A 15,211-nucleotide genomic window follows, 5' to 3' on the forward strand; every position below is an offset into this window, starting at 1 on the left:
TCATTTAGTTTCCTTGTCTGTAAATGGGGTAATAAAATGATTTGCCTCTGAGGGTTGTGATGAAAATAAAATAATACAAGTGCTCATAAAGGTGTCAGGAACATGGCAAACCTCCAATATCCTTATTATCATTGGTTATATTAAGTCAGTTTTTTTTTTTAGTATCTCAGTGGTAAGTTGGAGTTTAGACTGTCATGTAATTAAACTGTTGTTGTGTTGATGGCTCTGGACCACAGGGCAAGAAGCCAACATTATCTCTACACAGTGGCCTTGCAGTCCCTGTGGATTTGGAATTAGACACATCTAGAGAGATGATAAGACATTCTGGGAGGGCTGAGGCAGGCTGAGACTATGATGAAGTGACTTATTTAAAAGTTATTCTGAGGTAAATTTAAATATTGTAAGCCATCTCCGAGAGTTCCAAGCAGCTTGTTAAAATAACTTGGAGGGGGACAGTGCCATATTAAAAAACACTTAGGTGCATGATGCCATGCCAGAAAGCCAGAAAGCGTCTAAAGCTACTGAGAGCACTGTGCTCACCTGGCATGAATTCACAACCAAATAATCAGGGCCAGTCAGCACAGGAAGACTTTCATAAAGCAGAATCTGGATGAGGAGGAGGGCGAGTGTGGAGGTGACTTCTCCAGTTCAACAAGGCTTCCTGGAGGACCTGATGCTACAGGATGTGCTGCTGCTGCTTTCCCCACTGAGCATTGTGGGATCTCTTTGGGACAAGACATGGTCATTTTTGTTATTGCCATTGAAAATCAAATTGTTGAATGGGATACATCTGGTCCCTGCAAATTCTAGACACTGAACATGAAGAAGGGGCTGAAATTGGGGTCTCCTTGGGAGAGAGTATAGCCTAGGGAAAGGCCCCAAGGTATGAGTCAGAGCCAAAGCCTGGGTTGCCTGCCTAAAGTGCCCTGATTCTGTCTGGTGTAATGGGCTCTTATTTGTCTGGGAGGACAACAGGGAGCCCTATTGGTTGTGAAGTGTTATCAAGAGTGTCTGTCCAAAGTATTCACTTCCACTGGACAATGTTTCAGTCTTTTGTTATTCATAACATTCCTCTGCTGCCCTGAGACCAGCACAGGAACCCAAAAGTAAAGTCACCAACCAACTCATAGCCTTCACTAGACCTTGATTTTTTTATTCTCACTGAGTGCTGTGGATCATTTTCTCTTTTTGTCTACCTGAGTCATATCTTAACTAACTGTTTCAGTTAATCTGGGAAAAATACAATGATTTTAGGTGCATGTGTAGAATTGACTTATTTTTCAGTAGTGGAATAAAAGCTTATAAGTAGGTGTGTTTGTTTAGAATTAATGCTGGATATAGACTAAAGTATAGATATTATATGAGGATCTTATGACTTATGACACATGTGGGAGATTTGCTCAAACTTCTGAAGAAGGTACAATGCAGGCTACCGCTAAACTGCTGCCCGTTTGACATGGACTAGCTCCTTAGGTGTGCAAGCTTAGAGGAGATGGACAACCAACCATGATTTTCTCTTCCTGGTTTCCTGGGATGAGTGACTGGGGTGGGAGAGGAGGTGATGTGTCTGCCCTTGTTGAGTGTTTTTTGATTGGAGGTGACTAACTCAGTTCCCTTGGCGTTCAGGGTAGCATATGAGAATGGTGCAACAGAAATCCTTTGATTTATTAAAAACTGCAGGATTTTTATTGTGACCTGACTGGAGAACCTGACCATCCAAGAGTCTGTGAGTAGGAATTGGTAAATGGTTTTTATAACCTGGCCCTTCCCTGAGGAACAATAGGCAAGGGACACATTGTGTCTAGAACCAGCTCACTATTTAGCAGAGTATTAGGGCTTCTTGGCATCCAGGGAAGAAGGACTCAAGACCTGAAGGTGGTACTGTGGGGTTGGGTTGAGAGCAGTACTCAGGTAGGGGGCGGCCAAGGGCAGGCTGACAGGCTACCTAACAATATCTAGGGTTCATTAGTATGGGGAGTGTGTGCTGTACACACATTATCTCATTTAACCCTTAGGGTGACCTGAGGTCTCAGTAGCTGAAGGGTTCAAATAACTTGGCCAAGGTCATAGCATAGTACTAGGGCCTATGCTGCAGCCTGAGTGTGTGGCTCTGAAGCCTGTGGCTTTGAGTTCTCATAATGTGGGCCTGTCATTCTCATCCAGATGAGCAAAGGTAGCCAGTCCAGTGTCTAGAGTACTCAGTTCAGAACTACAAAAGTTTTGTGTTTGTTCATGCTCCCTTCCATTCTTACTCCTCTCCTGACTCCAGAACAAATGGCTGTTGCATATTGCTAATGGACTGGTTCTCAATGGCAGTGGGGTCTAATCACCGGTAACCACATTTCTTCCCTCCCCTCTTTCTTCTCTGCTCTCCGGGCTCCAGCTGCTGACTGACTTGAAATTTATCCTTTTACCGTCCAAAACAGTTTGTATTTTAACACTTTGCCCAACTGACTGCTTGTCAATACATTAAATATGGTTATGCTATTCCTAGTCCAGATGAAGAAACAAAACAATCTTCAATCTTTTGGCCTCTGACATTAGAATCTGACATCCTTCTCTTGATGTAAAATAAAAAGTAGGTATTAGATAATCATTTAATTTTTTTATTTGTAATTTTTATAGGTTGAACACAAATGTGGAATTATATCAAAGCCTGCAAAAATTACTAGCTGATAAAAAACTCACGGATTCCCTTGATCCAGAAACCAGGTACTCATTTCCCTTGCATTTATTATGATTGTGACTGTAGAGGCTAGACTAGAAGACTCCTCCTGGGTATCTCTCTACTCACATCCCCTGGTGTCTGGAGTGTTTCTCCACAGGTATCGCTACATGATTCCTGCACTTTCTTTAGGACTCTACTCAAATGGTATCTCCTCTAAGAACTTTATATGAGATCATATGCTTAATCCTCTTTGTTTTTCTTCTTAGTCCTAATCACTTCCAACATTAACTTATTTGTTAATTTGTTTATCTTTTTCTACCTCACTATTCTGGAAGTTCCTTGAGAATAGGAATCTGGTTTGTTTTGTTCACTGCTGCATCCTTGGCACCTACAACACTCATGCGCTATAGTATGTGTCTAAAGAATTAATGAATACCTATAAACTATTGATAATTACATTTAGCTTCATGCTTAAAGTTCCATAATTGATATCACCAGAAGATATTAACAAATTGATTTTATTTACTGGGTGGATGTCAAAATCCTTGCAATGATTTGCTGTGGTTCACTAGATTATATTTGTTAATCTGAATTGAAAAGGCCTAATTTCTAAGTGAATACATAAAAATATTTGATATTGGACTTTGGATATCATATTTCTTTGCTCAAATTTATTTACTATAAAATAGGTATTGTAGGGTTTGTCATTAACCCACCTAGGTATTTTTTGTGTCATAGCACAGATATTAACATTTTTTCTTACCTGTTTGTACTTATCTACTTTTTGTTTATGGGACACTTTCTTCCTTTGACTTCTTGATTTTTCCCTCCTCCTGCTTCCTTCTCTTCTTTCTGTCTCCACATGTGGCTTGTGACTTAAAGTGAAGCCCTACCCAACAGGGATCAGTTGATAATGGGAACTTGTGTTAATTTGGTATGTGAGTAGCATGATGTATGAGTAGCATAATAAGGCTGTGTTGAGGGATGCTTTTACCTGATTGTCTGGTATGCAGATGTTTATTTGGTCCTGCTGCACATTGATCCTATGCTCAGTATACTAGTAAAGCTAGCTATACCATCAGAATAGTTTGTCTTTATTATAACTATATTGTATTTAGCATTATATTGCCTTATTAGCAAAACAAGTAAAAGTTAAATGACTGCTAATTTTGCCAGATTTATTCTCAGCTGGTACTGACAACAGCAGATTATTCATAATATGACTTTAAATTTCTTCTAAAAATCATTTATTGATTTTAGAGACATGGGAAGGGAGGGAGGGAATGAGAGAGACAGAGCGAGAGACAGAGAGAGAGAGAGAGAGAGAGAGAGAGAGAGAGAGAGAGAATTCTTGTATGTGCCCTGACCAGGGATTCCACAACCTTGGTGTATTGTGGTGACACTCTAACCAACTGAGCTACCCAGGCAGGTCCATTATTTAACTTTAATAAAAATTGACTTTTCCATATTTAGTGATTAAAAGTTGTGACTAGCATACCATTTTAGATACAAAATATTTGTGTTAATAGGATACATACCACATTTCTGGATGTTACTAAAAATTCCAATAGGATCTTTTAACCAAAACAGCCTGGTACTGGCACAAGAATAGGCCTAGAGATCAATGGAACAGAACAGAGACCCCAGAAAGTGACTGACATCATCCTGGTCAACTAATATTTGACAAAGGAGTTAAGAACATACAATGAGGTAAAGACAGTCTCAAATGGTATTGGGAAAATTGGGCAGGTACTTGGAAAAAAGTGAAGCTAGATCACCAACTTAACCATATACAAGAATAAACTCAAAACTTAGAAGAAAACATAGGCAGGAAAATCTCAGACATATCACGTAGCAGAATTTTCACTGATACATCTCTTAGGGCAAGAGAAACAAAGGAGAAAATAAACACATAGAACTAAAAAGCTTTTGCAACAGCAAAAGAAACCATCATCAAAATGAAAAAGGAACCCACTGAATGGGAGAACATATTTGCCAATGACACCTCTGAAAGGGGGTTAATTTCCAAAATATATAAAGAATTCATATAGCTCAGCAAAAGGATGACAAGTAACCCAATTAAAAAATGGGCACGGGACCTGAATAAGCACTTCTCCAAAGAGGACATACAGATGGCCAATAGACATATGAAAAAATGCTCAACATCACTAATCACCAGAGAGATGCAAATTAAAACTACAATGAGCTATCATTTCACATGTGCCAGAATGGCTACCATCAATAAATCAACAAACATTAAGTGCTGGCAAGTATGTGGAAAAAAGGGAATGCTGGAACATTTCTGATGGGAATGCAGATTGGTGCAGCCACTGTGAAAAACAATATGGAATTTACTAAAAAAAAATAAAATGAAAATAATGTTTGACTAATGCCCCACCTCTAGGAATATATCCTTAAAACAACAGAACACCAATCAGAAAGAATATATGCCCCCCCCCCCCCACCCCCCATGTTCACAGCAGCGTTTATAATAGCTAACTAAGATCTGGAAACAGCCCAAGTGCTGTCAGTAGATGAGTGGATAAAAACGATGTGGTACGTTGGCATACACAATGGAATACTATGCAATCATAAAAAAGAAGGGTTTTTTATCTTTTGTGACAGTATGGATTGCCCTGGAGAATATTATGCTGAGTAAAATAAGCCAGTCAAAGAAAGACAAATATCAAATGATCTCATTTATAAGTGGAATCTAATGAATGAAATAAACTGATTAACAAAATATGTCCAGAGGCATGGAGTCATGGAACAGACTGATATATATCAGGGGAGGCGTGGGGGGAAACAAGAAGAGATTAACCAAAGAACTTATATACATATAAGTTCGTGCAATAGTCCTTCCCTTCCCTTGGCTGCTGGCACCAGTTTGCCTCTGGCACCCGGGACCCAGGTCTTCGCTCTGGCCGGGCTCCGGCTGGAACCGGCCCTGGGGTCGTCCAGCTTCGCTCCAGATCACACACGGGAGGGCTGATGTCGGCCGGGTGGGCGGCGATTGCTGCTGTCCCACCCAGCCGTCCCGGGTCGCACACGGGAGGGCCGGATGGCGGCGGGTCGGGTGGTGGATCGTGCTGTCCCACCCCACTGCCCCGGGTCACAGATGGCAGGCCCAGATGGCGGCAGGGCAGGCATCGGATGGCGCTGTCCCACCCTGCCTGCAGTATGCAAATTTAACGGCCATCTTTGTTTGGTTAATTTGCATATTCTTCTGATTGGCTGATGGGCATAGTGAAGGTATGGTCAATTAGCATCTTTGTCTTTTATTAGTGTAGATTAGAGGCCCGGTGCGCAAATTCGTGCACCAGTGGGGTCCCTTGGCCTGGACTGCGGGATCAAGCTGATACTGGCTCTCTGACATCCCCTGAGGGGTCCTGGATTGCAAGAGGGTACAGGCCAGGCCGAAGGACTCCACTGGTGCATGATCAGGGCTAGGGAGGGACGAGGGAGGTTGGCCAGCCAGGGAGAGATCGCAAGAGAGCTCCAGAGTGTGTCTGGCGCATCTCACTCAGTCCTGATCAGCTGGACCCCAGCAGCAAGCTAACCTACCACTCAGAGCGTCTGCTCCCTGGTGGTCAGTACACATCATAGCAAGTGGTTTAGCAGCCTTAGCATATCATTAGCATATTATGCTTTGATTGGTTGAAGGAACAACTGGACACTTAGCATATTAGGCTTTTATTATATAGGATTAGAGGCCTGGTGCACAAAATTCGTGCACTGGGGGGGGGTGTCCCTCAGCCCAGCCGCACCCTCTCCAATCTGGGACCCCTCGGGGGATGTCCGACTGCTGGTTTAGGCCTGATTGCTGTGGAATTGGGCCTACACTAGCCTTTGGACATCTTTCTCACAATCCAGGACTGCTGGCTCCCAACCGCTCGTCTGCCTCCCTGACTGCCCCTAACCACTTCTGCCTGCCAGCGTGATCACCCCCTAACCACTCCCCTGCCAGCCTGATTGACGCCTAACTGCTCCCCTGCTGGCCATCTTGTGACCAAATGGGGGTGGCCATCTTGTGCAAGGGCGTGGCAGTCAATTTGCATATTACTTCTTTATTATATAGGATGTGCATGACCAATGGACATAAACAAAAGTGTCGTGAAGGCCTGGGGTGGGGCAGGGAGTGGGAGAAGGGGGTAATGGGGGGACATCTATAATACTGTCAATAATAATTTTAAAAATTCCAGTAGGGTTTTTTAAATAACAAAATGATAACTGTATTAGGAAAAATAAACTGGGTAGGATATTGCTGTTTTTGAAAGAAAAGATAACTTGTAAGTGGGAGGAAACAATAATTTGAATAATTACTGAAACTTAGAGCACTTGTACATCCTCAAAAGTATTGGCTAGCACTTAGAAGGAACCTTTTATATAGTAAAGTCTAAGACAATGGCTAAACAAAGAATTATAGATTTAGTAAAATATCTTGTCATAGCAAGTTACTGTATAGAAGAAATAATTTAAATTGAGTAGGTCACCATCTTATTCTTAGATGTATTCCTTGAAATACTAGTATTATTCAAAAGTATTTCCAGAAAAGTCCCATTGATCAGTAAATTTGGAAATCTGACATACTGTATCTTCCTTCTTGGAGAAGTCTACCCAAAGAAACCTATTTTACTAGGGGTTTTCCAAAACCATGAAGATCTTTGTTGTATGTAAAGACTATAACAAATGCAAATGGAGGGAAGATACCATTCACAAGAGCAACAGAAGTTGCAATGCACCTTGGAATACTCAGGAAAGCAGAGTACAGAGCCTCAACACACACACATACCTGGGAAACATGAAAGATGATCGAGAAATTCACTATATTTTTAGATAAGAAGAAAGCAAACTCAAAAATGTTCTCTACTGGTCTGTAAGTTTAATGCTATTCAATTTCTATCAAAGGGAGGTGTTTTTGTTGCTACTTAAAATGATTTTGAAGTCATAGATCATAAATATGACAGAATAGGCAGAAAAAAATCTGGTAAAATACAAAAAGGAAACTTGTATCAGATAAGATATATTATTAAAAATACTAGAGGGGGTCCCTCAGCCTGGCCTGTGCCCTCTCGCAATCTGAGTCCCTTCGGGGGATGTTGGATAGCTGGTTTTGGCTCAGTCCCTGCAGGCCTGATCCAGACAGGAGGGAGCCCGATCCTGTGGGTTGAGCGTCTGTCCCCTGGTGGTCAGTGCACAGCATAGCGAATAGTTGACCGGTCTTTCGGTAACTTAGGCTTTTATATATATACTAGAGGCCCGATGCACAAAAATTTGTGCACTTGGGGGTGGGGCGGGGGTCCCTCAGCCCGGCCTGTGCCCTCTCGCAGTCTGGGACCCCTCGGGAGATAACGACCTGCTGGCTTAGGCCTGCTCCCGGGTGGCAGAGGGCAGGCCTAATCCCTAGGTGCAGCCCCTGGTCGGGCTCAGAGAAGGGCCGATTGGGGAGTTGGGGCACCGCCCCCTGTCATGCACAGAGCAGGGCGGATTGGGAGGTTGTGATGCCACCCTCAGTCACGCTCAGGGTAGGACCGATTGGGGGATTGGGGCACCGCCCCCTGTCACACTCAAGGCAGGTTCGATGGGGAGGTTGCGGCAACACCCCGTCACGCACAGAGCAGGGCCAATCAGGGTTGGGGCACTGCCGCCTGTCACGCACAGAGCAGGGCCGATCAGGGGGTTGGGGAGCTCCGCCCCTGTCACGCACAGAGCAGGGTCAATCAGGGGGTTGGGGCGCCGCCCTCTATCACCCACACAGCAGGGCCTATCAGAGGGTTGGGGCACTGCCACTGTCACACTCAGGGCAGGGCCGATGGGGAGGTTATGGCTCTACCCCATCACACAAAGAGCAGGGCCTGTTGGGTGGGGGGGTTGGGGCGCCGCCCTCTATCACCCACAGAGCAGGGCCGATCAGGGGGTTGGGGTACCGCCACTGTCACACTCAGGGCAGGGCCGATGGGGAAGTTATGGCTCTACCCCGTCACACACAGAGCAGGCCCCATGGGGTGGGGGGGTTGGGGCGCCGCACCCTGTCATACACAGAGCTGCAGGGCGATCAGGAGGTTGGGGAGCTCCCCCCTATCAGGCACAGAGCAGGGCCGGTCAGGGGGTTGGGGCGCCTTCCCCTGTCAGGAACAGAGCAGGGCCGATAGGGAGGTTGTGGCCCCGCCCCCTGTCACACACAGAGCCACAGGGCGATCAGGGGGTTTGGGCGCTGCCCCTTGTCATGCTGATCCCGGTGCCGGGAGACCTCGCGGCTCCGCTGATCCCGATGCTGGGAGGCATATTACCCTTTTACTATATAGAATAGAGGCCTGGTGCATGGGTGGGGGCTGGCTGGTTTGCCTTGAAGGGTGTCCCGGATCAGGGTGCGGGTCCCCACTGGGGTGCCTGGCCAGTCTGGGTGAGGGGCTGAGGGCTGTTTTCAGGCTGGGACTGAAGCTCCCAACTGCTCCTTTTTTTCTTTTCTTTTTTTAATTCTGAGCCAGCTTTAGCTCTGAGGCTCCAGCTGTTAGGCCTCCGCTCCTGAAAGCAGGTATCTGGTTTGTTTAGGTTCTACAATCGAAACTCTGTATCAACTCCAGGTCTGAGATCCCAGCTTGCTGAAAGCTGGTTTCTGGGGTTTTGTTTAGCCTCTATTTTTGTAACTATGTTTCAAACTGCCAGCTCAGAGGCCTGCAGCGGCAGGCGGGGAACGTTGGAGTCCTCCGTCACTGAAGCAAGCAAGCCTCATGTTAGTTTCAAGCTGCCTGGCTGCCCGCCGCCATCTTGGCTGACAGTTAATTTGCATATCTCGCTGATTAGCCAATGGGAAGGGTAGCGGTCATACGCCAATTACCATGTTTCTCTTTTATTAGATAGGATATATATATATAGATTGTATTTGAAAGAGCATCCTATCTAATAAAAGGGAAACATGCAAATTAACTGTCCCCCCACTATGCTCAAGCCACGTCCACCAACCACGCCTGCCAGCCAATCAGGAGTGAGTATGCAAATTAACCCAACTAAGATGGTGGCGGCCACGGAGCTGGAGTGAGCAGGAGGCTTGGGTTGCCCCCGGCAATGGAGGAAGCCAAGCTTCCCACCTGCCCTGGCCATCCCTGGGCTCTGCTCAAGGCTACACAAAGTTTCAATTATAGAAGATAAATAAATCCCAGAAAAAACAAAAGGAGAGGCTGGGAGCTTGGGTCGCCGGGGGGCATGGCCAGCCTGAAAACGGCCATCAGCCTCTCACCCAGGCTGGCCAGGCACCCCAGCGGGACTCCCCCACCCTAAAGGAGCTGTGGGCAGCCTGAAAATGGCCCTCAGCCCCTCACCCAGGCTGGCCACACCCCCATGGTTTGAGGGTCCCCGCTGCGGGGCTTGGCCAGCCTGCAAACAGCCATCAGCCCCTCACCCAGGCTAGCCAGGCACTCCAGAGGGACCCCCACCCTGATCTGGGATACCCTTCAGGGCAAACCAGCCGGCCCCCACCTGTGCACCAGGCCTCAGTCCTATATAATAAAAGGGTAATATGCAAACTGACCCTAACAGCAGAATGACTGGGAATCACTGATTACTATGATACACACTGACCACCAGGGGGCAGATGCTTAATGCAGGAGCTGCCCGCTGGTGGTCTGTGCGCTCTCACAGGGGGAGCTCTGCTCAGCCACAAGCCAGGCTGACGGCTGCCAGCACAGCGATGATGGCGGGAGCCTCTCCTGCTTCCTCAGCAGCGCTAAGGATGTCCGGCTGCAGGTTAGGCCTGCTCCCTGCTGGCAAGTGGACATCCCCCAAGGGCTCCCAGGCTGCCAGAGGGATGTCTGACTGCCAGCTTAGGCCCAATCCCCCGGGAGCAGGCCTAAGCCAGCAGGTGGACATCCCCTGAGGGTTCCCAAACTGCGAGAGGGCACAGGCCGGGCTGAGGGACCCCCCCGAGTGCACAAATTTTTGTGTACCGGGCTTCTAGTTATACTTATAGAATAGTAAATTAGATCAATGAAAAGTAGATACATTGGACTCACACAAATATATATAAAACTATTTAGTATGTGGTAGCTGTATCATTTTTACCTTTGTAGGGAAAGACTTGGTTTTTAGGTCATGAGGTTAGGTCAATGGATAGCTATTTTGTGAGAAAAGTCTATTACTTAAAATTGAAGTGTTTTTTTTTTTGTTTTGTTTTTAAAGAAATCATAAATGTACTGAAAATCTTAGGATGTGGAAGGTCTTTCTTCTCATGATACCAAAGTCAGACTACAAAAGGAAAGATTTATTTGATAATATTAAAACTGCAGACTTTTGCCCTGGCTGGTGTCGCTCAGTTGGTTGGGTGTAGTCTTGTCTATGGAAAGGTTGCCTGTTTAATTCCTGGTCAGGGCACATCCCCAGGCTTCAGGCTTACAAGTAGGGTAAGCATGTCAAACTCGCAGCCCATGGGAATATTTTTGTGGCCCAGCCAATATAACGGTATGAAAGAAACGTTTTAATAAAAATTTTGTAATTTAATTTTTACAGTATCTTGTTAAACAGAATTATCAATAACAAACTACAACATTCGCTAATGATTGATTACTATAATTGTGTTGCATTCATTTCCCTTACGCGCAGGCGCACCATTTCTCTCCACTAATACTAGCAGCGAATAGTTTAGCAGCTGATTGCCACCTCATTAGTCTTGGACTGAATTGTTTGGTGTGCGCAATAGAAAATATTTCGCTTTCAGAGAACAAGAAAAATAGGTTTATTTGTGTTACGTTTATTAATTTGTGCAGTTATTTAGTGTCTGGTAAGTTAATGTTGAAGAAAAAATATTAATTTTTATTAAAATGTATGATTTTATGTTAACAATTACTCATTTGTTTCAGCCCTTTGTATTCAGCATCTCTCTATTGAAATAAACCTACATTTCTATGAAAATTGAAGCTTTGTTTTTTTGTGGCTCACATAAACTTAAAACTTTTTATTTGGCCCGTGTTAGCCTTTGAGTTTGATATGCTTGCAAAAGAGGGTGTGCAGGAGGCAGTCATTCGATGTCTATGCTTGCACATAGATGTTTCTCTTCCTCTCCCTTCCTCTCTCCTTAAAAGTCAATAAAAAAATCTTAAAAAAAAAAAAAAACTGGGACAAATGTTACATAATAAAGGGTTAATGTACTTCCTCTGTTAAAAGGCCTTGCAAATTATTCTTAAAAAAGGAAAAAGAGAGCCTGGCCGGTGTGGCTCAGTGGTTGGGCATCTAACTGTGAACCAGGAGGTCACAGTTCGATTTCAGTCAGGGCATATGCCCGGGTTATGGACTCGATCCCCAGTATGGGTGTGCAAGAGGCAGCCGATCAATGATTCTCTCTCATCATTGATGTTTCTCTCTCTCTCCCTCTCCCTTCCTCTATGAAATGAATTAAAACATATTTAAAAATTTTTTTCCCCTTTCCCATAGCTCCTATATTAGAAAAAAAAAAAAAAGGAAAAGAGGAATAATGAACCCCTTTATAGAGGGGAAAAGGGTAAAGGATTCTTTTTTGTGAAACTCATTTCACAGGAATTTTGGCCTCCATATTAGACTGTCTCCATTGGATGGTTCATAGCTTCTCCAAGAGGAATTTAAAAAGTACTTCATGGGATTATTCTGAGGCTTAAACGCAATAATTAATGTAAAATGCTTTGTCAGTTATCTGGCACATAGTAGTCATTCAATAATTGAGCCCTATCACTGTTACAGAAAGGTAGAATAAAGTTAAGAGCTCATCAGTTAACAATGTCGAAACAGAATAAGAATCATGTTTTAATGGTTTGGGATAATGAATCCTCTTTAGTTTTAAGTTTAAACTGATAAATCTTTATGCAGGGCAATTTAATAATAATGTCAATGTTCATACTTTTTGATCATTTTAATTTCTTGGAGTTCATCCTAAGGAAACAAACAAAGATAAAGGTATGTATGGAACAAGGATTTTATCATAGCATGATTTACAGGAATAAGGAATTTTGAATACATTTTTTAGTCCATTTGACAAAACACAATATAGACATTGAAAGCCATATTTATGAAGAATATTTAAAGATGTAGAGAAATATTCAATGTTTGTGATACAATTTTTCAAGAAAAAGCAAGATACAGAAGTCTATATAGTTGGATCTTAATTTTTCTAAATAAGTGGTATAACATAGCAAAAGTAGATTGGATAGAAGACCAGAGAAGGCCTTCATTGTTGGTGTGAGTCACAAGTTAATTGTCACCAGTTGGTATCTTCATAAAACAAAGATGCTGCCTCAGCCAGTGCTGAAGTCCCATTGGGTTTCCCCAACCTCTTCCTCCCAGCCTACCTGGTGTGGCACCGGGGACATGTATTCCCTCTTTTAAGTGAGGGAATACATGTAGTGCCCCTACGTCCATTCAGAAATTCAGCAAACATTTTTCAAGTACCTGCTATATGCTGGGCACTGTGCTAATATCTCTAACCTTATCTTATTTAATTAACATATTCTTCATAGCCTTAAAAAAAGAAAAAGAAGTAGATTGGAAGGAAATACTACAATAATTTTAATAGCAATTATCTTTGGTGGGATTAGTGATTTTAATTTTTTCATACATTTCTACAGTAAAGCTGTTATACAATAAACTTATGTAATACAGTAAACTTATAGAATAAATTTCCATCACCAATTTATTAACTTCTGCTCTTTCTTTTCTCTTATTAAAAAAAACAGCAAATACTTCCGCTAAAAAAGAGAGTGGTATGTTTTTTAGGTTTACTCTTTAGGAAAGAAGATTAATATGAGATAGAGAAAATGGGGATAGTTTAGGGGCTTGAGTGAAGCCCCTAAACTTTACATTATTTAAGAAAGAAGGTAAATTAATAAATTACAATGTGTTCTCTTGAGTTTTCAGAATTTTAGAAGTCTAACTTTAATCTGTTCATTCGAAGTATAGTAGCACAATAATCAGGAAGATAAATATGTCTATTATGAAAACTCAAGGAGAGCCAGAAGATTAGATCAAATACCTGGATAACATAATTCCAGAAAAAAAGTATTAACAGAAAGAGGTGTTACACTTGATTGGATTCAAGCTTGCTGTAGGATTAAAAAGAAAGAAAACAATTCTCATGAGCCAAGAAACTCAGCTTCCAGCACAGCATCAAAGAGTTTAATATTCTAAGTAGCTGTTCATAGTTAGAAGAAAATGGAAAATTTCATGGAGAAGGTCTTTGAAAACTTGTCCAAGTATAAACTCTTTTATGTGTTTAATTATTGGGATTTGGATGGAGTTAAAATAAGTAATTATCATGGTGGCTTTCACAGGTTAGTGGTCTGCAAATAAAGGAATAAGCTCATACATAAAAGGCAAATTATAATTGTTTTTTCATGTTTTCCAGTACATATATTGACATTTAAACACTGGTTGAAACTTTTTTGTTTCTTCTTTGTTTACTATAAATTTCCATGTAAAGCATTTATAGCTCTATACAATGAAGGCCTCTCACCACATGATTTTCTATCATGTGACCTCAACACAACCTTTTAAGAAACTGTATGTTGACCCAACATTTTTTTTTTTTAAACAAAAATCACAAATTCTATTGGAGTCCATAGTAGAGGGCCTAGATTTGGTTGGTGGTAGAGGACAGTGTTCAGAGATCTCACCAGGGAGGATAGGACATTTTGTGAGGTGTCAGGTTAATCATGCTAAGGACTTCTGACCTTGAGACAGATAGTCTTGCCATGAGTGCAAGACTGGAGAGAAGGTGGACCGTTAGGGATGGTTGCAGTTCAGTAAGGACAAGGGTGATAGCAGCTTGTGAGATATACTCTTGTTTCCTGATTCCGTAATATTTGTCAGTCATGTTTAAGAGTGATATTAGTCTAATACAGCTGTTCTCAACCTGTGGGTCGCGACCCCTTTGGGGGTCGAACGACCCTTTCACAGGGGTCGCCTAAGACCATCGGAAAACACATATAATTACATATTGTTTTTGTGATTAGTCACTATGCTTTAATTATGTTCAATTTGTAACAATGAAATTGGGGGTCACAATAACATGAGGAACTGTATTAAAGGGTCGTGGCATTAGGAAGGTTGAGAACCACTGGTCTAATATCTTCTGGAGGTCAGTAATCATATATTTTTACTCTAAAATATCTGAAGAGCTGTGTGTCCCAGCCCATGCTTTTGTGACACAGCATGATGATGTCTTATTTCCAGTGTACACATATTTTCTTTCATTTACTGTATCTTATGAATTCAATATTTTTATTTCCCTGGTAACCTAATGGGAAAGTAAATTATATTAATTAGCTTGTACCATGAAAAGCTCTCCCCTTACTTTAGATATGTTATCCAGGATACTTTCTCTTCCACTGTTTGGTTGTTGTTGCTACTACTTGACACTCTGGTGACATTGTTACATTAAGGAATGGTAAGGAAATTAGGGCCTGTTAAGTTTGCAGCTGCATTTTATGCTCATTAAAGAATGTTGATCTCTATAAAACATACTAGTATTAATTCTTGAAATAGTGAGGAATCTTCCCTCTCAAGTCTTAAGCAAATTTAGCACAA

At 42.7% G+C, this 15,211-nt stretch overlaps 1 protein-coding gene across 2 annotated transcripts in view; it reads left to right on the forward strand.

The window, feature by feature from the left end:
* The window catches only part of MIPEP (mitochondrial intermediate peptidase), a 239,174-nt gene that overhangs the window by 9,130 nt on the left and 214,833 nt on the right, over positions 1 to 15,211 (forward strand). For both annotated transcript variants that reach the window (XM_081083024.1, XM_081083025.1), the window contains one exon: positions 2,626 to 2,712. In XM_081083024.1, the coding sequence (XP_080939150.1) occupies positions 2,626 to 2,712 (87 nt within the window). The remainder of the gene's footprint in view (positions 1 to 2,625; positions 2,713 to 15,211) is intronic.

This window comes from Myotis nattereri (genome assembly GCF_964212035.1).
Source record: "Myotis nattereri genome assembly, chromosome: 2".
In the NCBI taxonomy this organism is placed as follows: Eukaryota; Metazoa; Chordata; class Mammalia; order Chiroptera; family Vespertilionidae; genus Myotis; species Myotis nattereri.